The sequence below is a fragment of the Pteropus medius genome, unplaced genomic scaffold (genome assembly GCF_902729225.1).
Source record: "Pteropus medius unplaced genomic scaffold, Ma_sr-lr_union100, whole genome shotgun sequence".
NCBI lineage: Eukaryota > Metazoa > Chordata > Mammalia > Chiroptera > Pteropodidae > Pteropus > Pteropus medius.
The window spans coordinates 25,958,209-25,984,646 of record NW_024344240.1 but is presented as its reverse complement, the minus strand read 5'-3'; the positions used below and the strand labels follow the sequence as shown (position 1 = coordinate 25,984,646).

General features: G+C 40.6%; 1 protein-coding gene across 8 annotated transcripts in view; it reads left to right on the top strand.

Annotated features, from left to right (window-relative positions):
- MICAL3 (microtubule associated monooxygenase, calponin and LIM domain containing 3) overlaps positions 1-26,438 on the top strand; it is a 188,963-nt gene that overhangs the window by 66,551 nt on the left and 95,974 nt on the right. For all 8 annotated transcript variants that reach the window (XM_039869262.1, XM_039869260.1, XM_039869263.1 and 5 more), the window contains exons 2-16: positions 6,566-6,907; positions 8,494-8,701; positions 10,561-10,677; positions 11,083-11,184; positions 11,724-11,879; positions 12,855-12,955; positions 15,127-15,384; positions 15,737-15,852; positions 16,806-16,932; positions 18,373-18,469; positions 20,533-20,680; positions 22,743-22,939; positions 24,547-24,659; positions 24,757-24,819; positions 25,266-25,439. In XM_039869262.1, the coding sequence (XP_039725196.1) occupies positions 6,644-6,907; positions 8,494-8,701; positions 10,561-10,677; positions 11,083-11,184; positions 11,724-11,879; positions 12,855-12,955; positions 15,127-15,384; positions 15,737-15,852; positions 16,806-16,932; positions 18,373-18,469; positions 20,533-20,680; positions 22,743-22,939; positions 24,547-24,659; positions 24,757-24,819; positions 25,266-25,439 (2,241 nt within the window). In that variant the 5' untranslated portion in view covers positions 6,566-6,643. The remainder of the gene's footprint in view (positions 1-6,565; positions 6,908-8,493; positions 8,702-10,560; positions 10,678-11,082; positions 11,185-11,723; positions 11,880-12,854; positions 12,956-15,126; positions 15,385-15,736; positions 15,853-16,805; positions 16,933-18,372; positions 18,470-20,532; positions 20,681-22,742; positions 22,940-24,546; positions 24,660-24,756; positions 24,820-25,265; positions 25,440-26,438) is intronic.

Sequence of the window (26,438 nt, the reverse complement as noted above, 5' to 3'; positions counted from 1 at the left end):
AGGAAGGCGTTGGTCTTTTAGTCTCTTTGTAACTCAGCTATGTACTCTTGATAGTGGTTAGGTTGGGGTTCACTTCCTATCCTGCCCTGACCTCCTACAGTAAATGCTGTAGGATTAGGTGATTCTGAAATGCTTTGTGATTGACTCCTTGAAGGTGTTGCTGATGGCTAGGGTACTAGAGCCTGCTGAAGAATGCAGACTGATAACTACTGTTAGTACTATTTTAGTTGCTTAGCTTTTCAGCAGCCAATAGGAAGAATTACTGTGCAACCAGACCACCCTTACTACCATTTATGAAAGGGCTTCATTTCAAAGGAGCAGATACAGCGATAAATTGTGAGAAGAAAAAGAATCCTGTATTGTGTGTCCTTGCTAAATTTACTTGAAACTGCATATCCATTGATAACTGGACTGCTATCTTCCTAGCAGACAGGATCTGTCTGTGGTCTCTGTAGACCTGCCAGCTCTGGCTCTCAGGGAGCAAGGGCCTGGAGCATGCATTCTGATAAGCTTTAATTTCTCACATTGTATTCCCAGGTGGTTTTCATAATGGTTAAGGCCTTAGGCTCTCAAGTAGACAGATATGGATATAAAAAAACATGGCTGCACTGCTTTCTTCCTGTGTGACTTTTCAACTTCTTTAGCTGCAGTTTCCTCATCTGCAAAATGGAGATAACAGATTTTTACCTTATGGAATTGTGATAAAGATTAAATTAATTGTGATAAAGATTAAATTGAGATAAAGTATGGATCTTACAGCTAGTAACTTCTCAGTATGTTAGCTGTTTTTGCTGTTATTAGTTGAAGTCCTTACATCTTTCTTGTTTTAACATCTCAGTTTGGCAGGAACTTGTTAACATAAATTTTATTCCTTTAGCCCCTCCCACCCAGTGCCATTATCACACCTTCTAGAACAGATGGAATGGGGAGGGTTAAGAGTAACTATAGAACAAAGAAAGTTTTGAAGCATTTTTCTTTCAAAAACCAAAACTTCTGAGCTCTTTCAATCTTATATAAATTGCCATTTATTTATTTAGAGTATAACCTTTTGTTGCGGTAATCATAAACAGAGTAGTAATAACAATATTACCATTTATTGGGTCTATTGGGTCTCACTATGTGCCTGGCACTGCTAAACAGTTTACATTCATTACCTCAATTCTTGCAAAGCCTGCAATTCGGTGGCTATTACTTCATTACACAGATGAGGAAACTGTAAGACATAGGCCTCGACATTGCTCTTTTTGACTCCTTGTTTCTCAGTTGTCTGGGGCATCAGCATTGCATTTACTGGGTGTTTGGTTCTTACTTGGACTTTTTAGTATTTATTTGGGTGATGACCACAAGGCAGAGGTCACTTCATTTCTGATTCACTTCATTTCTCCATTGTGTAGGTATTCTTAACTGGCTTTTCCTAAAGAAATATGTAAGTAGTTAGCAAAGAGAGTAAAATAAAAAGTTAGAGAAGGTATAACATAGGGGTTAGGGCCACATCAGTGTCTTTCAGAATTGGAGACTTGGAAGAGACACGGGGGCTGATCTGGTCCAGGCTCTTCTCAGAAACCCCTAGAGTGGGCCATTCCACAGCCCCAAAAGTAAGGTGGTGTGAGAATTCTTAAAAGTGCTACATTATTGCTAGTTGCTCTTAAAATATCACTCCCTGCGCAGGCTGACCATATCACTGATACCGTTTTGGGTAGACATTAGAAATCTCTGTAACATCTATCCCATTCTCTTCCACCTCCTCAGCCACACAGGCCAAGGCTAATGCTTCTCCCCAGAACTGGTCCTTCCAGTATGGAGCTGTTGAGCTCCCATACAGAATCCCATGAGGGGATTCTGTTCTCATCCACAGGAAGTCCACAGGAAGAGGACATTTCCACTACAGGTCAGGCTGTAGCTACAAAGATCTCGTACCCCTAAGGACGCTGCCAGTCCTGGAGGAATGGCAGAGACAGATGAGGAGTCGTGCCATGTGACGGAAGAGCAGCTCCACAGACTGGGCAAGGGCATGGAGATGAGGGTGGGGCTGGTTTCCTATTTCCTTGGCATCCTGCTGAGTGTCACTTTGATGCTAAATAGGATGGAAAATCAGAAAGAGCCGAGAATGGGATACCTGTAGAACCAAAAATACATAAGAAAAACTGCTTTCCTTACTGTAGTTTGAGCTTGTTCCTGGGTACCCAGAGAACCTTATCTAATGTCTGTGAGAGACAGAGAAAAGAAACTATTGGTCCAGGAGCTGGGAAAGCAGTTCGAGGCAACAAGGAGTCTCATTCCCAGATGGTCTGATTCAGTCAGCTCATTGCCCTCCCCCCGGCCCCTCCACCCCAACCAAGCAAGGGCCTCAGTTTCCCTATCCACAGAAGACAGTAGCCTGAGCAGGCCTTGTTTCTGAGGCAAAACACAAAGGAATCTCTATGATCTGAAGGCATTTTTCATCTAGGTTTCCTCCCAGTGACATTCCATAATACGCTTCCTATATGCCTACTTCTAAGATCTACTTAGACAAGTCACACCTCTGACTGAATGAGCTAGGAAAGGAGTATTTCATAGATTTCTTTATAAGATTTAGAGATTTGCACGTCTGCCAGTATATTAATGGTGCAGTGGCTAGGGAGAAAATTAACTAAACTCAACTCTGGTTTCATACTCTTGAAGAATAATTATTATTTTGTTGTTTTGTTTCTCTTACCTTTTTCTGTTTTTAAAGCTATTTCTCTATCCCTTGAATAACCACCTACCTATACTAAGAGCTAGAGGTTGAGTATTCTTATAACCAACCACGAGTCAATGACAAGAGACTTTTTGCTCTTGTTGTAAATAGAAACATAAACTCTGCTCCTGCATGTACTCCATAGGCAGTCTCTCCAGCACTTTACTCCACAGCCAAGGGATGTGCAGGGCTTCTGAGTCAGCCATCAGCTGCCACGGGACAGAACATGCAGGATGTTGTCAACTGGCAGGAATTGCACTGATGCCCTGGGAGCTTGGCATCACCTCCTCTTCCCTCAGTCTCCTCACTTCCCTTATCCCTTCCTTCCACACCTTGGCTTTTCAGTCCCCAGGATTCTGGCACCTTCCGGCCAGGTTTCCTGGTCTCTAGGTTCCTGTGATTTTATTTTCCCAAGGTACTGGAAAGTCAAGTACACAAGGGTGGTCCAAAAGGGGCATGATCGGAGTTTTTTGACCTTCAAGAATGAGGGAAATGAGAGCCGTAACAGGAATGGCCCTTCTGCGATTCACTCCAGCTGCTCTGAGTGAATCAGAGTGCCTGATAAGTCACCTTGCTAAATGAGACCATCCAGAGTCTGGCAGAGCTACAGGATAATGCTGGAGCACTCTCGGGGTGTCTTCCTGCTGTGGTCATTTGGCTTGCAAAGTAAGAAAAGTGAGGCAACCCAGGGGAATTAATCTTGTGTAGTCTTACCTTGGGTGCCTGTTGCATTGTTCCAGAAACCAACTTACCTCTATTTATCTGTTGTCATTAGTGACCTGCAGGTCAAAATCCGTTCAACTGGGCACTTAATACTTGCCTGCCACTTGGAAGCAGGCCTTGTGCAACTGTCTAAGAGCTATAGCCAAAACTTGTTAATTTGAAAGTATTTTATATCGCCAGAAGGGGTAGGGGCCAGTTATTAATGAAGATGTTCATCGGCAGTGGGGTATGATTTGAAAATTCTCTGTGGTGGTTAGCAGCTCTTTGGAAGTGAATGTTTACTTCAAACAGAGTGGGCTGCAACCATCCAAGCAGGTATTAGCCTACCCAGTAGAAGAATCCTCTGAAACAAAAGCCTGAGACTCTTTTAAGGAAGTAGGAGCAAAAGGCAGGCGTTATGCTAGGGGAAAGGCTTTGAGAAATACATGTCGCAGGATCTTTAATGTGTCGGTTTTAGCAAGAAAATTAAAGTACTGGGTGCCCCAAATCCTGGCGAGGAGTGGAAGGTGGCTGCTATTTACAAACAAAGAAAAATCATTTCCTTTCTTGACATGAGGCCAAAAGATCAGACCAGGTATATTCAAAGCTTTCCAAGTATTGTGACTCTTGGTGAAGTTATAAAGTTGATGATAAACACAGGTAGAGTATACGGGGTCAGGATCACAGAGACCTGTCTGCTTGCCAAAACAGTAAATAAAAGCTACAGAAATCCCCACAGAGAGGGCCCCTCCTGGAGCAAACACTTTGTGACTTTTGTTTCTACTTTTTGGTTGTGACTTATTAACCCTTTCTTCTGCCTCTGGATAAACACATCTGGTTTTTTCTGCCCTACAGCCATCTCTTGACTATCTACTATTTCTAAGAGATGAGCCTTAGCTTGTAAGAAAAAGAATGGACTCTTTTTAGGAACTTTCAAATATTTCTCCTGCTACCTACTGCTACCTAGAATAAACTTTTATTTAGGGGAAATTGAAGATTAGTTCAATATAATTTCTTCCTGGACTCTTGGCCATGGCAGATATTGGGACAAGCTGTGTTTCTTAGTAGTGTAGTTTTCATATCCGAAGCCAGGAGGGGTTGTTGAGTAAGTCATATATTTGGAAGGAAAAGCTGAGACAGTGTCTTTTGGGTAAAGACACTTTACCATCTTTGACTTGGGCTCCATAGTACACGAAGAGAGTGTGTCTGTTGACCTAGAAAACAGAAAATGTCAGTCTCTTGTATTTAGTTATTTCTTTCATGAAACTTAAAACCCATCTCCAGTTGATTTGGTTTCACCTTATAATATCATGGTGAGGTGCGGAGAGAAGCAGAATGCTATTCTGCTTCACAGGGGTGGGAGAGGGGGGTTCTTTTGCTCAGTGGCCTACCCAGTGTAAGACATTCAGGACAGAACATGGGTCTTTTCCCATGTTCTCAGTCTAGAACTTGATGCCTGTCTTCTGAGAAATAATTTCAGTAGCACATACGTTTTGCAGGCTCCTACTACCCTTGGGTTGGTTCAGTAAATAGTGGGTTACTTCTTGTTTCTACACCTGAACACAGCTTCTATACCTTTCCTCCATCTGCTCCCATCTCCAACAGTAAATCCTCTTTAAAACAAAGTTCAATGCAGTCCTGTTTGTCACACTAGTGGTGAATTGGTGATGCACCTGTGATGGACCATCACGACTAGAGTACCAGGAATGAGTACTGTAACCATTAAGATTTTCTTAGCACTAAACTCAGAGAACTTCAGAATTGGAGGAGAGTTTTAGAGATCATCCAATTTAACCTCCTCGTCTCAACACAAGCAAAAATTTAGGCCTGGTGAGGCAAAGTGACTTATTCAGGGTCCTGCAGTCTGTACCTGGCAGGCATGGTATGGTCTGAGAGCAGTGAGAAAGCTCGTCGCACTGCCCTGCCCTACCTCTCTGTTCTTCCTGTGGCTTAGTTTTGGTCTTTGGACCGTTGCCTCCTACTTCCCAATAGTAGTTTTAAGTAGTGATGATAAATAAAATGTGGCACAAAAGTGATGAAACACACCCAGGGGAGTGAGTGGATAAGGAGCACATAAGATACCATCTCCCATCTTAAAGCTGCTGACCAGCAAATACAGGATGGTGAGTGTGTGAATGTTTTTGATAAGTGGAAGGTATAGACATCATTATTGTCAAATATGCCTATGGCAAAGTGGAATGGCTATAAAGTCTTCCCACATGTGCAGTGGCAGGATGTTTTTAGTCCTTTAAATCCCTCCTGACCTTGACACGTCTGAGCTTTGTGCTTTTGAGACTACTACGCTACTGCCCTTTGTTTCTCTTCAGACCTCTCTCCACTATTCCTCATAATCTTTTTAGAGAGCTCGTCTTTCTCTGCCAGCTCTTTACAAGTGTCTGAGTCCCAGATCTCATCCAAAGCCCATGGCCCTTCTCTTTCCACAGACTTCCTTGTGTGATCTTACCAGCTGTCATAGGTTCCGCTACCACCCATATGCTAATGACACCTAAATCTGGGGCAGGCTCCCTAGCCACTCCACCAAGCTTCAGATCATACCTGCCTATGTAGTGAACACCTCCTCTAAGGTGGCACAAGTGTAACGGGTCCAAAAGGGAACTCCACCCTCACAAATGAGTTCTTCTGTTTTCAGTCCATTGGTCTGGTGTCACTGTTTACTCAGTTTAGTGGCCTAAACTGGAAACCTGGGGATCATACATTCTCTTTCACCTGTAAGAGTCACTCAAAAGCCTTCCTGTTTTACTTCCTTTCCCATGTCCTACCCTTCTTCCCTGCCTGCTAACTCTTACTTATCCTGAGAGAGTCAGCTGTCATCTCTCAGAGATTCATCTTCAACGAGGACACCCCTGTCCCTATGACTTAGGTACTAACATTCTGTTTATGATGAGTTTTTACTTTCAAGGATCTTGCAGTTTATAACATAACTGCAAGATCCTTGAAAGTAAAAACTCATCTTTCCACTCCCAGTGTTTCGCTGCCTAGAGTATAGAAGGTATGCAATATACATTTGTTAAATGAATGACTAGAACACTTATGAACTCCACTTTGAAAAAGAGTTATGTTTCCTAGAAAATGTTTATAGATGCAAATTTGGATTTGCTAACCATTCTTTTTTTTTTTTTTTTTTAGATTAATGTGACAGTGTCAGGTGGACCAACAGCCATCCCACTGCCCCCTTTGTCAGGGAGGCACTGAGAGTGGGGAAGCATGGAGGAGAGTAAGAATGAGACAATGAATCGAGCGCATGCCCTCTTTGACCGGTTTGTGCAGGCCACCACCTGCAAGGGAACCCTCAAGGCCTTCCAAGAGCTGTGCGACCACCTAGAACTGAAGCCTAAGGACTACCGCTCTTTTTATCACAAGCTCAAGTCCAAGCTCAACTACTGGAAAGCCAAAGCCCTCTGGGCAAAGCTGGACAAACGAGGCAGCCACAAAGACTACAAAAAGGGAAAAGCATGCACCAACACCAAGGTAAGGCTTTGGCTGCCCTCAGGCCCTAATGTCACTGACCTATGGACTTAACCAAAAAAGAAAAGATTTTGAGTAGAAGTAGGCCAAGAAAAAAAGATTGACTAGCTGTAGACTGATTGAAAAGTAGAACAAGTCAAGCCATGCTCTAGTATATGAAGTCATGTTTATACCTTATTGAAGGTTTGTGGATCCATTACTTATGTTCATTTGACTATCTCATCTGTCAGACCTTATTCTTATTTCATGTGAATACATATTGACATTCAGGGTTTCAACTATTTAAGAGCAACTGAAGTCAAGTGGTATAGCGACTTTTTTTGTTTTGCTTAGGCTGTTTGGAATCTCACACTGTTAGGAGGATGCAGGCCACTTAGCAAAGAAGTAGCCAGGCCCCGTTAGCACTCTATATGAACATGGCTTCATGGTGCTTGTCTTCCTTCTGGAATCGGTAACTGGTAAGGTATAGATAGTATTTGCCAACTTGGGGATTCGCCACAGGCTTTAGACCTCTTTTCATCCATAGTCCAAAGATCCGTTTTGATAACCAAATTATTTATTTTGTTTTCTTTTTCACAATCTATAGAAACAGTGTTTCCATGAAACGGGTAGGCCTGGGCAAAGACCTGAGACGTTCAGTCACCTGTGTGCAGGGATAGGTGTGAAGAAGTGGAAAGAGAACAATACATTTCCTGCTTTCCTCCTTATATAAGAACACACCTTCTGGGAGAAAAAGCTAGAGGGAAACAAAGTTGTGAATGACTTCATGACTATGTTACTAATGTTCTTTTATGAGTTTTAATTTGCCCTGGTGTGGATGCCTAGAGACCCATCACGGGTGGAGTTGAGTTTGGTTAGGTAATTCTTATCAGCAAAATTCAAAGGCGTGACTTTTATGAGTAGTGCTGGAGTTTTATTAAGAATAAAAGGAATTCAAAGCCAAAAACCATTGCATGTCTTCTTTTTCTTCTGCACATGCAATGCAAACTAATTAAGGTGCCCCATCTCACTTTGAGTACTTCTCTGGAAAATGGATTTTCAAGATAATTTTCCTGGACTTTCAGTCTAAAGATGTGATTTTAGAGCTCTTTTCAGCACATAAAACTTTGGCCTTTCAAAGTTGTCTCTTAGGAATCATTTGAGTGGAAGACCCGTTCCAAGATTCTAAGGTTGCCTGGACTCTGTATTTAATAATCTACATCTCCTCAGACAGAAATCTCCTTGACTTAGAAACCTTCCAAAAGGTCCTCTCCTATTGATGAAAGATGAAATGTGATTTTTAAATCGTTTGTTGAAATGATAAACCATTTAAATATGTTGCAGATCTATGAGGTGAACACGCGCTAGGTTTCTGTCAGCACTGACAATTAAAAGTCTTCTCTCTCCATAGCAGCCACCAGCTTTTCTGTCATGTCATTGCAGGTGCTCCACTATGACCCAGATGGGTTTGAAATTTTCTTGGTAGTGGGGAGAATAGCCCTATTTGGGGGCTTTAGGGAATGATGATTATGAGACCATGAAACTTTTACAGAAATGTGAGCTTTCTCAAAAGGCGCTGTCTTTGCTCTGAAAGCAGCTATATTTTTCAGTGTCTCATCATTGGAGCTGGCCCCTGTGGTCTTCGGACAGCCATCGACTTATCCTTACTGGGAGCTAAGGTGGTCGTTATTGAGAAACGAGATGCCTTCTCCCGCAACAATGTCTTGCATCTCTGGCCATTCACCATACATGATCTACGAGGTCTGGGTGCCAAGAAGTTCTATGGCAAGTTCTGTGCTGGAGCCATTGACCATATTAGTAAGTAAAACCAGTTCTCCTGCAGGATCCTGCCCTCATAACCTTCCAACTTATTCAGTAAAAGAGATAGGCAGGCTATCTGAGGAATTCATACTGGACAGCCCAGTTTGTTCTGATATCACTAGTATCTTTTGTTTAGAAAACATGCTTTGCTTGGAGTCAAAATACCTACCATGCAGTGGTTCTGTAGCCTAGGGCTCTTAACTACAGGAATTTAGCTTAGGGATTTCTAAGTTAGGTCTTGGACCATCTCTCAGCACTTGGCCATGGTGGGATAGGCATTGGGGCCAGGCTAGGAAACAGATGACCAGTGTGGGCCTTGACCCTCTGATGGTTCCTAGTCCAGTGAAGGAAGCACAAGGCATGCAGCTCTTTGTGATGTGATTTGAAAGACGCTCTACTAACATAAAAACAAAATGTGGGGACATAATTCTAGGGAAACCACAGTTACAGAAGCAGACTCCTTGTTCTCTGACTGGCAAGTCGATAATGCAGTCCCTTTGATTAGGCGATTCGCACGAGGTCTACAGCTTAGGAAGCTCTTGCTATACTCTTGTCATCTCCAAGCTCAGCTTGGGCCTATGCTTTTCTGAGATCCAGTAGAGTAAATACAAGTCAATGCAGTGATTTTGTTTCATGACTGTGTATGTTCAGGAAAATAGTGTCTACATTATGAAGTTGAATTCTTGTTTATTGATCATCATTAATGATTCCAGGGAAGCTAATCAGGGAACTTTAGTTCTGAGCTCCTCTAGATGTGCTCTGTAAATACATTTAACTACTGAACTTTTTGCTATTTGAAGTGGCCGTGCCAGTTTACTGAACACTGAGCACAGCTGCCACATTCCACTGGCAGAGGAGTTGTACCCTGCCCATCTGTTGGACTGTATTGTATAAAGCATCTTGGAACCCAGTTGTCTGCAAATAAAAAATATGTGCTAGCATGGGATTTAATGAGTCTGCACATGTGACTCAGAAGGGTGCGGGTTGTGGTAAGCTGGGAAAAATAACTGAATGACTTAGAGGAGGATTTGCATGTATTCCTAGCAGATTAGTCACAGGCTGTAGGTAAGATTGGTCTTAAGAGAGGACCAAGAGTCATTAATTCAGTGGATTTGTCTGCCTTATGTGTGGCAGAATTTGTCTTGGAGCTAAGGCAGTCCTACATCAGGGACTAGAGTTTTAAGTCAGTATACCTGGGACCGCTTCCATGTCTGGCACCTAGTAGGTACTAATGGGGAACAGTAAATAAATAAATAAACTTCACTGTGATAATGAGCAAGATTTTCAGTCATTTCGAGTCTTAGTTTCTACAGTTGTAGACCAGTGGTGGGAGGCGGCAATGGTAAGAGGCTACTAAGCTTGCATTGAGGTTTCCCCTTCCCACTTCAGAAGAATGTGTGACGATCAGTGAGGTAATAAGATGAAGGAGAGATGCAGTGGGAATCTGAGGAAGTGGTGCAGCCCCCTTTGGATCGAACTGGAAAGCATACCCGTGGGTGCACATCTTCTGCCTCCTCTGGTAATTAGCATGCCCTATAAAGATTGTAGATTCTGCTATATAGTTATGGCTCTGACCGAATCTTGTCGGCCATAATCTCATGTTGTCTCAGAGCTTTTGGTTGTTTTGAACACCTCACCCAAGATGTAGGAGTGGCTTTGTGGGTTTCTCTAGATTATTTCTTGCTCTCTATAAAGAAAGAGCTGTGGAACAAGGCTTGGAAAATGTCTCCTGTTACAGGAGCTTTGAGAATCTGAATAAACTTGGTGTAGATGGACAGATGGGAACCTGAGCAGTGACCACTGACTGGAACTCTCTTTAGTGTCCCCTCACTAGTGTAATCTTTTTGTTCACCCAGGTATCCGTCAGCTTCAATTAATACTCTTGAAAGTAGCCTTGATCCTAGGCATTGAAATCCATGTCAATGTGGAATTCCAAGGACTTGTACACCCTCCTGAGGACCAAGAAAATGAACGTGAGTTGGATTGGACAAAGGAAGGAGGGATAAAAGGGCATTGAATGGTTGAGAAAAGATGAAATCAAGGCAGAAAAGTATGAGTCTACAGGTTGTTTTTAGAACTAGTTAAAAGGGCCTTCTCTATTTGTACAGCCGGTATCTTTTGAGAAATGTTTGACTTAATGAGGGAGCCTTTGACATAGTAGTAGACATTTCAGGCACTTGTATTCATTACAGAAAATCATATGGTGGGAACGTTTCTTTGTGAGCCTTTGTCAAAGCCTCTTTCTTTCTGTGGTTTGTTCCCCAAGCTTTTAAATGTAGTATTTTTGGCTTGGAGGCTGTTTACCTGAGTATCTAGAGATGTCGTAGATGTATGACGGTGATATGGGTGATGATCTTCATTTTGACTTTGATCCACAGGGATAGGTTGGCGGGCACTGGTGCACCCCAAAACACATCCTGTATCAGAATATGAATTTGAAGTGATCATTGGAGGAGATGGCCGTAGGAACACCTTAGAAGGTATTGGTCAAGGCTCTTTGCCTGGTTTATAGCAGAGTGAACCTGGGTGAGAGTTTGTGTCATCAGAGACCACATTCCTAAGAATCTGCATATGTGTGTCACCTACTCTAATTGAATGGTAGGTCCCAGACTTCCCCTAGCCAACTGGTACTTGAGTTACTTCTTACAGGGCACTCTTGTTAGGGTACTCAGAGACAAGCTGTACTTCGATGAGTTGGTACGGCAGGATTAAACCTAAGTTTAATAAACAGATAGATCCCCTTTTTTTTAATAGAATCCCTAGTACTGAGTAATATTCTGGTCAGTCAGATTTCAAATCGTTTGTTAGTGCGTGGGAGACTTTAACTTCTTTCCTGGATTGTTATATTCTTTGTTAGGTAAACACCTTATTTTCGGATAGAGAAGAGATGCCCTAAAATTTTCCCATTGATTCCTATCCCCTACATTCCCTAATGTCATCAACACCCCCTCCTGTTTGAAATGATCTGTCTTCCTCTCTAGCCAGCTGTAGCCACCTCTGAAAAACTTGTTCCCTCCAGGATTTCGTCGGAAAGAATTTCGTGGCAAACTGGCCATTGCCATTACAGCAAATTTTATTAACCGAAATACAACAGCAGAAGCCAAAGTGGAAGAGATCAGTGGCGTGGCTTTTATATTCAACCAAAAATTTTTCCAGGAGCTTAGAGAAGCCACAGGTTGGTGTCGATGCCTTGAAAGCAATAAGGATAGAAATTTAAATAACCACTTGTGATTTTTCTCTTGGACGGTTTGGTGGGATGGTGGGTGGTCATTGATGTTACTGCTGCATTATTTACCCCTCTGCTCTTTTTTCACTGCCATGCTTTGTTCTGAGTGTAGTGCTTTCCATATCACTGTCTCCAACTCTCTAGAGTTCTTTATCCTCGTCGCAGGGACTGGGCTACTCTGGGTTCAGTTTGTATTTATCCGATTGTTTTTAAGTGTTCATTCTGCCTTCTCAAACCCTTTCCTCTATGCTATAGCTCTAAGTGAGGGCGCTTGATGTAGTAAGCTGTTGGTTGGTAGTTCTCTGGTTTATTGGGAACCTGACTTCAGGCATTGAGTGTGTGGTCTTCTTCATTATTTCCAGTTTGGTCTTGAGTTAAACCATGTGCTAGATAGGAATGAGACTGTTAGATGATAGCTTTTGAATAGATTAACTTAGATGTTTGATGTAACAAATTCCAATTCTCTATTTTTTTTAGATTAATTGAATTAAAGAGTCAATAGTTCACTCTCTGCTTCCAGGCATCCAGTTGTCTGTTCTGTTCTAGGAGAGTCTTCCAGTTACCTTGATGACTATAAAAGAAGCTTAACCTGGTAACTAACCCAGACCGCCTTACTAGAGGTTAATCTTTCTATTTCTTCCTGTCCTTATATTTCTGCTTACTACTGATCATTGTTCGTAGGATAACTTAGAGTGTCAAGTGAATTATAGAGCAGCTTAAGGAGAAACAAAGTTCCCTTCTTTTTATGAACTGAATGCATAGGAAGTAAGAATCTGGGGTCGGATATCTTTTATATTCTCTTTTTCCCTGCCTAGAATTTTCCGACCTTGGTCTCTGTGGACCCACACACAATCTTTCTGGCTTCCCTAATGTATCTTCATCTCAGTAAACCCTTATAAGCACACTTTTGTTTTCTGGTTGCAGGTATTGATTTGGAGAATATCGTCTACTATAAAGATGACACACACTATTTTGTTATGACAGCCAAAAAGCAGAGCCTGCTGGACAAAGGGGTGATACTGCATGTGAGTGATGGACTTCTTTCAAACCTCTTTTTATGTTTTAATGGTTAGTATGATCACCAAGAGAAAGAATTTTATTGTCTGATGAGTTTTATCTGCAAGGGAATAAAAATGAACCCCTAACTCATCTCCTGGTAACCTGTACTCTAATGTTTTTTAGTTAAACTTAAAAAAAATTATTATGGAAATTTTAAAATATGAACAAAAGTAGAGAGAATTGTATAATGAATCCCCATGTGACCATTATCTAGCTTTTAACAATTATCAACATATGGACAATATCGTTTCACTGGTACTCAACCCATTTCTCACTCCTGTCATTGGATTATTCCAAAGCAAATCTCAGATATTATTTCATGAATAAATAAGTTTAATTTTAGATTATTTGGTTTGTGATTCTGGAGAATTCCATACATGACTGATTATTGGTTGATTAATAGGCCATCTTTTGGAAGGGGGTCCTAGATGGAAGGGAGTTTAACCAAGAAGCAATAATTGGTATTTATGAGAGCCTGAGAATGGTTCTGGTTTTATTGAAGATGTTCCTGTCAGAGGTCCAGGAAACACTGACTGGGCCAGGGTGTGTGTATTTAGACCTCTGAATAAACTAACAAATAGGGCTTCTTGTCCATCCTTAGCCAGGTCCAGCTCAGCCTTTTTTTCTAGGTGACTAATTATATGATGTTCTCTGAGATGATGATCTGAATATGAAATCAGAAAACTAGAGGGTAGAGGGTTCCTTAAGGGGAGGGTTCCTTAAGGAGAATTTCTTAAATCTCGTTTGGTCTCAAGAATTACTGTCCCCACAAGGTAAGAGGGAGAGAAGAGGCACCAGATGTGCTGATTCAGGCCTGCACAGTTCCCGCCAGACTCATAGCTGAATTTCAGGACATCCTTTGTCTCTGCAGGATGATAATGAGTCCAGTCACTTTAGTCTGAATTGCATCCACTGTAGCTTTATCTGAGAGCAGTACTGGGGGCACGCTGATGAGCGTGTATCTGCAGCACAATCTCCTTTCCACCCATTACCTTGTATTTGTTTCTCAACCTTGTGGCCCTTTATGTCTATAAGAAGAAACAAGACCCAGCAGTGTGTGTATAGCCCTTTCTGCCAAGAGCATAAGCAAGATGTGTTTGGTTGGATGCTTTATCAAAAAGAAATAGCCAGTGAGCCTGTTGGTATGCCTTGGGACTGAGTTAAGACTACCATCTTAGGTAGGACTATGGTTATCAGTTGAAAATATGTAGGAACAGTCTGAAATGCCAAGATTTACTTTTCCTTTTTATTTATTTTTTTTTCAGAGGGCAAGGGCCATGCCTTTCATGTGTGTTGCTAAATACTAAATCCATTATGGCCACTTAATGTTGAGCAAACACTGTTTTGAGGACCAACTTGAGTATTTGTATTCTGTCTTTTAACATCTTGTAGTGGTAGCTGAAAGTACGATCAGGGACACTTGGAAACCATAAGCCCCACTTTAGAAGGATAAAGTCTTGGCTATTATGCCAGGAACCTCTAAAACAAAAAAATCAAGTTCTTCACTCTTTTATATGAAAGGCCCGTTTTCTCTCATTATTTTTTCATTTATGGGGTTCTATAGAGGCTTTCAGAATCTTACTATTTTTAAAACTTCTGTTCCATTTTTAATATATTTCTTCCCAGTCTCCTAGGCTACTGTTGCTCCCATCTCCACATCTTTTTGGCACTGAAGCTTTGGGTTCTTCCTTTGGTTTTGTTGAGTTATGCAAGTCCGAGTGTTTCATAAGGTCTCTAAAAGTTATTTGCTATCCAAAAGATAATGATTGCTGATAATAACATAAACTATAAAATGCTTTTTTTTAGTTTACCATCTACCATCCCATAAATTATTTAACTTACTATTCAGAGCAACTCTGTGAAGTAGATTGGACCGGATCAAAGAAGTAGTGACTCGCTCCATGTAAATGGGAAAGCCAGAACTATTTTTAGGCAGCAAAGCCTGTGTTCTTTTCAAAATAGCCCACCCCCTTTTTTTTAATTTGTGTAAAAGAGTTATTTTAGAAAATGAAATCAATTTAAGGGGAAGGGAAAGGCCATGAAAAACTTGGTTATGTCTGCTCTGTGTACTGTGGGTCTGGCTGGCTAGGCTTGTACCTGGGCTTTTTCATCGAGCCTCTTCCCTTTCTGGAGATAGGACTACGCTGACACAGAGCTCTTGCTTTCCCGGGAGAATGTGGATCAAGAGGCTCTGCTGAACTATGCCAGGGAGGCAGCAGACTTCTCCACCCAACAGCAACTGCCATCTCTGGATTTTGCCATCAATCATTATGGGCAACCTGACGTGGCCATGTTTGACTTCACTTGTATGTACGCCTCCGAAAATGCCGCCTTGGTGCGAGAGCAGAATGGACACCAGTTACTAGTGGCTCTTGTTGGGGACAGCCTCCTAGAGGTGAGTGTTAAGGATGGCAGCACTTAATAGTAATTGGGAACAAATCTGGGCACCCGAGTTGTAGAGTGAGTGTCTTACAACGTTGTACAGCATAGGTGAACTTCCTATAGGTGTTATATCAGGAAGTAGGAAATGATTACAGGCCACGGGGATCCCAGACTTGCTAAGTTAAGGATGAAAGTGCAGTAGCTTTTGTGACTTTCCCCTCTACCAGTTTGTGAAGCAGAGAAGTCCAGTATCTGAACAGTTGCCAAAAACTTTCAACAGCAAATACTTTCTTAGTTCTTTAGTATAGTTTTCCTCTTTTAAAAGATAATTTGTTTTAATTCTTTGTTTTATATCTCCTTGATAGCCTTTTTGGCCAATGGGAACAGGAATTGCCCGAGGCTTTCTAGCTGCTATGGACTCTGCCTGGATGGTACGAAGTTGGTCTCTAGGAACAAGCCCCTTGGAAGTCCTGGCAGAGAGGTAATGGGAAATAGCCGGGGGTCCTTTCTGTGACGAGTGGTTTGCTCTTCAGGCAGAGCATAGGTTCTTTTTTTCTCTCTCTCCATTTCTTAATTAAAGATGTTTTCATATTTAAGAGAGGAAAGTCAAGATATTTATTCAAGATATCATAGAAACTTAGATTATCTACTCTTAAGTGCTTTTTTTTAATCCCTTTCCAATTAAATTTATTGCTGATGGATGGTATCTGATTCCTTTATGACCGGCACAGAAACAAGTGCATAAAAACAATACATTGTCCTTAAACTAGAAAGACTTATACTAATGAAATCAGTGTGATAATAAGAGACAAACTAAAATAAGAGAAGAAATGAAAAGTGACTTTGAATTCAAAGGAAAACACCAAACTACTTATAAACATTTCTCAAACTTTCAATTGTAAGATATTTTGAAGCAGATTATAGCAAATGAGTTAAGAATCCTAGGATTTGCTTTCTGATAAAGACCAAATGCCTTGACCAGAAAAACTAGATAAACAGGATTTCCTGGATAAAATTGTTGGTTGATATCCTTTTAAGTGTGTTACTTAAGGTACCTTGGATAAATGTGGTGGGAAGTTCTTTTTTCATTTGCAATTCTCTTAAAAAGTAAATATTAGCATACTTTAAAAAATAAAACAGAACAGTAAATTAGTTGCCTTTTAAATTAGCATCAGGCTTTTTATCCCTGCCCATAGCAATGTACCTGCTGTTCTTGTTGGCCCTTAACCAGGCCAGTGTCTGTAGAATCATTGAGCTGGTAAGAATGGGAAACAAGAGCTGATGTGGGACTGGAGGAAACTCGTCAAGGATGAGGATTTGTCATATCCTTCAGATAATTTGGGGACTGTCAAAAAATAGAAATATTCTCAAAGGAGAAGGAGATGTTCATGGTACTTGTCACTGTTCTGAGTACCTTGCTATATGTTATTGCAGAGAAAGCATTTATAGATTGCTGCCTCAGACCACCCCTGAGAATGTGAGTAAAAACTTCAGTCAATACAGCATAGACCCTGTCACCAGATATCCCAATATTAACGTCAGCTTCCTCCGACCAAGCCAGGTAAGAGCCTTCTAGTCAGTGATCTACATCTGTATCCTTTCTGGGATTGATCAGACCTCTGAAATATTAAAATGTGTCTATTAATACAAAACATATACACAGCACTTCTTTTAAGTAGATCCAAGTAGATGTCTCTCTGAATTGGCTGAAGTAGATACTATTTTCCATCAACAGATTGAGCAGCTAAAGCAGAGAGTTGTTGAAGACTTGTCAAGAAGATCAAACGTGACAAAAATGATGGATCCAGGACTTTATCCCATGCTTCTAATTCAAATTACATGTCGTAGGGAAAGAGCACTTGTTCCCTAGTCAAGAAATGTGACTTCCACTTGCATTATCACTACAAGTCACTTACTTGTGTCTTGAACAGGTCATTTCACTTTCTCTGAACCTCAGTTTCTTCTTCTGTAAAATGAAGGTAATCATCCCTGCTACCTACAGAGAGGCTCACTCTCTACCTAAGACACTACAAGTAAAATATATTGTTGGTCATTTTCTTGTACTGAGTTATTTCTCAGGCTGTCTAAAGCCTTATTAGTATATTGAGAATGACATTTTACAAAGCATAGTCATCCCAAAGAGCCCACTAGTTTTTAGAAAGCAGCCCATTCAAATATTTGCCTGCGTTCTAGTGTAATTTTTTATTCGCTTTCTACCCAAAGTTGACACCTGTAGGCCTTCCGTATTTGTGTGTGATAAGTTCATAAAGTAGTCATGAAACCAGCTGTTAGTTGCATTAGTGGTCCAACATACCAACAACACAAGTGCATATGAGTACCAAACAACATAAAATGATATTCATGAAGCTTTATTCATAACAGGCAAATATCCATCATCAGTAGAATTAATAAATTAATCGTAGAATATTAAAGACTGAACTATTGCTACATTCCACAACATGGATGAATCTCAGAGACATTAAAAATGTGTAAAAGAAACCACTCACAAAAGTATATGTACTGTATAATTTCATTTACATAGAGTTCAAACAACAAGCAAAACTAATCCTTGGTGATAGAAATCAGAATAGTGGTCACCTTTGGGAACAAGATACTGACTTTGAGACTAGGAATGTTCTAAAGTGTGATCTCGGTTGTAGTTATATGGGTACATTCATTTATAAAAATGGATTAAACTTTACTATATCTATTGTCATTAAAAAAGTAAACTTCTTTTTAAAAAAGGTCCAACAGAGACTATCAGAGGAACTTCTGTGGCTGAGTAGCTAATTTTTAGCATAAATTCTTATTGTTAATATGTATGTTTTTATGTAACCCTACCACATTCCAGAAAGGATTTAAAGGTTATCATCATAACTTCTATCTAAACTTTGTCCAACCTGCTTTCCCAGCCTTTCATTTCACTCATTCTGCTCTTAGGTGAGAATTTGTTACTTGGTGTTTGATTTTCCTTCTTTATGGCTTTTTAACTTTCTTCCAGGTGCGCCATTTATATGATACTGGAGAAACAAAAGATATTCATTTGGAAATGGAGAACCTGGTAAATTCCCGAACTACCCCAAAGTTGACTCGCAATGGTGAGTTCTGGTGATGGCCTTTTGAGATGCAGGTAACCTGTTTAGAGAAGTCTTAATTATTCATTGAGCTGTTAGTGTGTACAATACTGTGTAAGGCAGTGGTTCTCAGCCAGACATGATTTTGCCCCCCAGAGGTCATTTGGTAGTGTCTGGAGACATTTTTGATTGTCATGACTGGGGGAGGGTGCTACTGGCATGCAGGGATGCTTCTAAACCTCCTACAGTGCACAAATCAGCTTCCAGCCAAAAATAACCAATAATGTTGAGGTTGAGAAACCAGGTACAGATGCTGTTGGGAGAGAAAAAGAAAGAGGGAATGAAAACATTTCGGCACACACATGCCAGCTAGGTTTTGGGAGAAGACTTTATGGAAGAAGCAGTAGCATTTTAGCTGAGTCTTATGATATTGCTAGGATGCAGTGATAAAGATAAAGGCCATTCCATATTCTTGGGATATTGAAGGGCCCCTGAAGATTTGTTTTAAAGGAGTATGACATGAGTATACCTATATTTGTAAGATGGGATGAAGAAGGGGAATGCCATTGCAATAGTCAAGCTAACAATTGTAAAGGCCTAAATCTGGTATTGATGTTGAGGATGGAGAAGAGAGAAGACAGTGGAACATAATTAGAAGAACTTTGACTTTGGGGCCAGGCATCACTGGGTCCCAGTCAAAGATTTGCCATTTGTAAAGTGACTGGACTTGAAAAGGTTATCTAGCATCTCTGAACTTTGGTTCCTTGTCTATGAAATAGGGGTAACAAACACCTACCTCAGATTATGGTCACGAAGATTCTGTGACATGCATTGCTTGTCTATCACGACACCTGGCATATAGTGGGTGGTCAAAATGGTAGCCATTTTGTCATTCCATGATTAATTATGTGTAAGAGAGAATATTAAGGAGGCAGGGTCCATGAGCATTGGCAGTTTGGTTGCACTATGGGGTCAAGAGTTAGTTGTGGATGGTGCTGCCATCAATCCGAACAAGGAAATGGGAAGGCGAGAAGGTTTGAGTTCTGTTTTGGACATTTTGAATTTGACATGCTATTGGGATATCAAGGTGGATGTGACAGCCATCAGGCATTGGAAACATTTCATCTTCATCCACTGGGTGTCATCTCGAAAGCAGAGAGTTTATCATTGTTCACTATTATCTTAGAGCTTGGAATATTGAAGTCACTCAATACATACTGGATCGAAAGACTTAAAGGAAACAGGATTTTTATATGTGATTTTTATCTCATTATGTTTACAAATCACTATATAATTTAGTATAAAGTTAGATATTTTCAGCTCTATATAGTAAAGAACAGACTTTCTTGGACACAAGAGTTTACAAATTCTTCTAAATGCTCCATATCAGAGGTCTTCTAATACAATTAAGAACAACAGATTTCTTTTTAAAGGTTCTTTATGTTTTGGACAACATATGAACTAGGAAATTTTCAAGTGTATGTGTTTACATATTCAGTTTTCAAGATGTGATCATTTATAATACAGAGCGCCAAGCCTGGCCTGAGGAATCATTCTGGTCTAGGGTCCTTGGCCTTGCCAGTGTAATCCTGCAAATTGCTTGTACCTTGGAAAGTGTAAGAACAAGGCTTCATGTACTATTGGTTTATTTTAATATGCTGCTAGATAGAATGGAACCTTTTCTACTTTAATCCTCCCAATGTTAACTTTGAAGGGAAGGAGCTTCCTCAGCTAGCTAGCTGCCTAGCAACTCTCCAGGGAAATAGAACTGTGGCCAGTGAGGCGACAGCTCAGTAGATGGCGCTCTCCCATCTTAGGCAGTATTCAGGAATGCTGCAGGGACGAAGGGCAGGAGCAGGAGTAGGTCCAGATCACCCCCACCGTGAGTTATCATTCTGTTGGGAGGATAGCCACTGACCTCAGAGTCTGGGTAAATTGGTAGCTTCTCATCTACCTAAAATTGCACTGAAAACCAGTTATCCCTACTTTCAGTAACTTTTCAAACTGGGTATGTGTACTACAAAGAGTATCCCATATTAATCCTATAGGTGACCATACTTCCATTAATAATTATTTTGTTGTTTTAGAGTCTGTAGCTCGTTCAAGCAAACTGCTGGGTTGGTGCCAAAGGCAAACAGATGGCTACGCAGGGGTCAATGTGACAGATCTCACTATGTCTTGGAAAAGTGGCCTGGCCCTGTGTGCGATCATCCATAGATACCGTCCTGATCTGATGTGAGTCGTGACCAAACGTGTTTTATTTTATATTCCCTAAGGAGCTCAGAGAACCCTGCTATCAAGTAGCTAAATTTTGTTCTTTTTTCCTAGAATGAGAATAGTAGAATGAGAATAGTAAGATTCTCTAGAAAGCAGTGATTAATTTTGATTTAGTTATATTTTGATTTAGTTATATTCTGGTCTAGGGTCTGAATGTCGAGCATTATATAGATAAGCCAAAAATGATTAGCTGAGTTTTTAAAATCAGAGCATTCTGAAGGTCAAAAACTCGTTTTAACACTCACCTGGGGCCTGTTAACTTCACACAAAGGAAAACTGTTTATTGGCTGCAGGTTGAACTCTTTCAGCCAACTATCTCTCAAATGCATTGGTCATAAGGAAAACTTGGCGAGCACATTTGGCTGGCTGAAGGCAGATGTCACTACCAACATAACAGAAAACAGTGAATACTTACCCAATTTATGATGGTTGATTGGTGTTACCTCTTTGTTAAGACTCTGCTTTCTGCAAATATACTCTGTCAAGCCCACAAAACTCAGGTCGCCTCACTCACCTATACCAGTAAACATCTCTTTTGGTCATTCTTTACTCACCTAAGTGCAGAATCAGTACAAAAGGGTGACCCCAGGTCAACTGCAGTGGCCAGTGCTCTCAAATTTCTCCCTTGGGCATTTGTTACTGTGGAGCCCAACAAGAATATTTGGAAACAGAAGCAGAGCATGTTGAATTATTTTGGCTGTTTGTCCTTTTATCATTAGGTCCACTTAAGGGCCCAATTTTTGTGGGTTTGTTTTGTTTTAATGATCACTTAAGGAATCCTAAAAGACTGTTCTTATTTATATTAGGTTATAAGTTAATGAGGCAAGAGCTATAATAACAGCCTTGTATAGTGTGGTTTAGGAATGGGGATTTCTGATTTGCCTGGCTAAAGGTAAGTGATCCCCATGCTCTTCTCCCTCAGTTCATGCTTAGTTGGTGAAAAGTAAGTGACAGTAGCGTCGACTCACCCCACCAAAAAAGGGGCTGGGGATGATGAGAGAGCAGCTTGAGAAAGATTGTGAGAAATGGCATAGAAGTGCTTTAGAAGAAGGGCCGGGTGACTCATTTCTATTCCCAAGGAAAGGCAGGGAAAAAAAAGATGAAGGCAGAAGTAACTGAAGAGAACCCAGCAGGTGGGGTGGAGAGGTGATTATGGAGCAAGGAAACACAGCTCTGTTAGAATGGACTGAAGGCTGCCTGGAAAAGGTCTAGGAGATTTTCTAGGAACAACGCAGAGCAGTACACAGTATTGGTACTGTTTAGACTATAGTGACTTCGTTCGGGATGAGGCCTCCTTAATCTACAGAGAGAGGAAATTTAAACAAATGAAAAACTGCTGTGGAGTCAGTAGTTAACACAAAGTAAGGCCTGTCCAGTTAATCTTAAATCACCTAAAGAAGAATGCTCTCAGTCTTTACTTAATTGAATAGCAAGAAACTTGAAACCCATTCAGAAATGTTTGTTAATCTAAATACTTGGGAAAACTAAAGAAATTTAGTAATCGAAAAATCTTCTGAGGAAAGTTTTGGAATTTCCTTTCCAAGTAGAAGGCTGAGCAAGATTTATCATAGCTGATTTAGTACATCAACAGCTTGTGAGATCCGAAGGATACTGTGAGTAGTAGTCCCAGGCCTTTAGAAGCAGTCTGATCCAAATAGAATTTTTATCATTATTGAACATTAGCTTAATACGTACAGGTTACACACAAGATGCAAGAGAATACGTATTAAAGGTAGTTCCTGACGTTGAGCTTACATTTTAATAAGAAATTTATGTTCTTAGAAAAATGAAGGTAGTTTTTTTAACTTTCCTCCTCTTTTTTCCTTAATGGGTAGATCTTAATCATTCTTTCTTCTTGAGGGTGATTTACATTTCAGTTTTGCCCTCAGATTTCAGTGAGGCACTGCCCACAGGATTTTAGCTGAATGACCAAGAAAAAATGGTGACTCCATGATACTGTGTTTTCTGGTGTGGGGACAAGCAACCCATCTTGATATGTTTTCCTCATCCTGTTTCTCAGAGATTTTGATTCTTTGGATGAGCAAAACGTGGAGAAGAATAACCAACTGGCCTTTGATATTGCCGAGAAGGAACTGGGCATTTCTCCCATCATGACAGGCAAAGAGATGGCCTCGGTCGGGGAGCCTGACAAGCTGTCCATGGTGATGTACCTGACCCAGTTCTACGAGATGTTCAAGGACTCACTCCCTTCCAGCGGTAAGGGCTGCAGGGGCTGGTGTGGTAGTCCTCTGTGTCCTCTGCTGTTACCTGGTTTTTCTTTCTTTCCTTCTGAACATGTCTTTCATCAGTACCCCCAAAAGCAAGTGTGCTTACTCTGTTTTTACTGGTCAGCTATCAGGGTAAGTCCCTGGAACTTTGCCCCATTATTTTTCCCTTCTCTATTGTTGTGTTCTCAAACACTCATTCTTTCTCAGATCTTTCTAACTATCTATAAATGTGCAAAAATTATTCCTATCCAAAATTTTTTCCTTAACTCCACCACCTTCTCATACCCTTTCTCTCAGAACCAACCTTTTTGGAAAAAGTGATTTATGCGCTACTTCCTCACTGCCTGAACTTTGTAACACTTTGCAATCAGGCTTCTGTCATTACTGCTCTGCCAGATTGTTCTCCACAGTCATTTAGAATCACCAAATCCACGTTCTTCAATCGTTTCTCATCTCTTTTGCACTTGGCTTTTTGCATTATTCAGCACTATGGAATGATGTCGTTTTTCTTGAAAGACCCTTCTCCTTGGCTTCTGTGATCTTGCACTGGACTGGCCTCATTCTCTTTCTTTTATATCTCTTCCTTCTCTGGGTTCTCTTTCTTTCCTACCTTTTAACATTTTCCAAAAGTCTTTCCTTGACTCTCAGCCTGTCAATGTGCTACCAAAAAAAATGTTTCTCTTAGAGTAAATATAGCATAATGCTTAAGAGTGTTAACCATGGTGCCCAACCTGGGTTTATGTCCCGGTACTTCCACCTGTTCGACCTTAAGCTAGTTACTCAATCTTCCTGTGCCTCAGATTCCCAATTATATATATATATATATATATATATATATATATATATATATATATATATATATATATATATATATATATACATATATGTAAAATTATAATCTAATTATATATATATAATTAGATTATGATATGCTAAGAATAATGTCAAATGGAAGCACATACTAAATGTTAACAATATATTGTTAGTTTCAATTATTATTTTTAAAATGACTATTGTTACTAATAAAACATTGGCATCCACAGTTTGTGATTCTTCAGTGTCTTTCAGCCTGTGTACTCTCATAGATGTCCGTGGCTTTTTTTGATTAGATATACAGTTTTAACAACAGAAATCCATAACTCTACATTAACATACACATTCAGGGAGCGCTCCCATTAGTGTGCAGCTATGTGCATGGCGTCTGCATACACCAAAACCAATGACTTGAAGCTACACGACCTCCCTCTGCCCTGAAATTTTCTTATCATAAGGATGAGGGCTTCAGCACTCGGCTATAACTAACAATCACAGATGGATTTCAGCTTTTGAAAAGCAAAAGTGGTGGTTTTTGTGACTGAATTGGATTGGGAAAGAGTTGGTGTTATTTATGTGGATGGGAAAGAGAAGGCTCAATATCCAAACCTAAGTAGGCGTTTTCTTTGTGAAATTTCCTTCTCAGTTCCTCATGCTTTTGTCAGAGCACATGAACCTTTAAAGTTTTGTGAGGTTCTAGGAGACATCGCAAGGAGGGTAGTTCTGGTCACTACATTGAGGCCCCTTCCAACGCTGTCCTTGAACATTACTTTCTGTTCACAGATGCCTTGGACCTGAATGCTGAGGAGAAAGTAGTCTTGATAGCCAGCACGAAATCCCCCATCTCCTTCCTAAGCAAACTTGGGCAGACCATCTCTCGGAAGCGTTCTCCCAAGGTGAATAGAAGAGTGGTTATTTTTCTTAACCAGCTGCAAACCTAATGGCAAGGCATAGTAACTAGAATAATGCAGTTTCTCTCCTCTCTTGGTATAGGATAAAAAAGAAAAGGACTTGGATGGTGCTGGAAAAAGGAGAAAAACCAGTCAATCGGAAGAGGTGAGAATTCTCTGGGATTTGCTGGAAGATTATACTGAATTGCTCTTTTTGTCCGAAATCTTTAATTTCCTAATTAGTTTTGTTAGATCTTTTCATATTCATCTTTTATGAGAATTTTTATGGGCAGATGCTTTTGCCTTTGTTTAATTTTTTGGAGAGCATCCAAGGGAACAAACGCACACATGTGCACCAGGACTTTCCTGTCGCTTTGGAATAACACATCTGGCAAAGGGCAGTGGCTCTCCCGGGATATGACACCACCAACAAAAGTTCGAGTACCTTTTTATACTCCATCCTGAGATTAGAACTTTGAAGAGTTGTTGAGCTCAACCTAAGTCAGAAATACCAGCCACTATGTCAGGCCCTGGCTGTACTTTTTCTTTGAGGGAAGGGCATTTGAGGGCTTCTCTAACAGAGGCTGGTTTGGGGGTGTCAATATTCATCAGGAGGAAGCGCCCCGGGTCTGCAGAGGAGGAAGGCCCACGCTGGTGAGCACTCTGACGGACAGGAGGATGGATGTGGCTCTTGGCAACCAGAACAAAGTGAAGTACATGGCAACCCAGCTGCTGGCCAAATTTGAAGAGAATGCGCCTCCACAGTCCACTGGCCTGAGGAGACAGGTAAACCCCATCTTACACCTTCCATCCACATTTGGTCTGGCCACATAGGAAGGAAAGATCTTTTCAATTGAATGACACACGGGGTATGTCACAGACCCAAGAATTCACGGGCTCTAGATTGGTGTCTGCTATTTCCCCTATGTGAGTGTGGCAGACAAGAGCATTTCAGAGGCTCCTCATGTTTTCTGCACTGCTTTATACTCACCGTTCATGTCTGAGGTGTCTGTGACAAAAATTAGCAGAGGAATTTTAAATTTTATGTCAATATACCTATTCATATGCATATGTTCACATTTAAATTATAAAAGAAGTACATGCTTATTGAGAAAAGTGCTGAGAAGTATAATAAAGGTAATTAAGACACCTCTAATTCTATTAATATTTTGTTACAGTTCTTTTCAGTCTTTTTTTAGTGCATTCTTGTTTTTGTAGTTGAGGCCATTCTTAATATACACTTTTCTATTCTGCTTTTCTCATATAACTTTGGTTGTATTCCCATGTTGTTCCAAAATTTTTGCAAGCATCGTCCAGTGTGCGTGTGTATACACCATGCTTTTCTTAACTCTTCCTCTATTGTTGGATGTTTCAGTTGTTTCTCATCTTTCATGATAAAGTACAGAGGTAATAAACATCCTTATTATAAAGCTTCTTTTGTGTGTTGCAGATAATTTTCCCAGGCTATCTTCATTTTAAAGATTCTTCATGGATACTAACTTGCTTGCATCCTAAGTCATGCCTCAGAGTGCTAGATAGGAGTCTGAAGCGATGTCCTTGTTTGATCTCATCTCTCCTCCTGTATGTCTAAAAGTCACTAAGACTTCTTGCAAGAGGAGGTGCTGAGATTTCAAAATTCACACTGAAAGTTTCTTATAAAACTCCCTGATGGCCTGAGAGCGAGTCCAGAAAAAAGGGAGCCCATCCTCTGCATTCTTTTTCTCTCTCTTCATCTTCTCCATATGCATCAGTCATTGTTCCTATGCACAGGGTAAAAGGGGCACT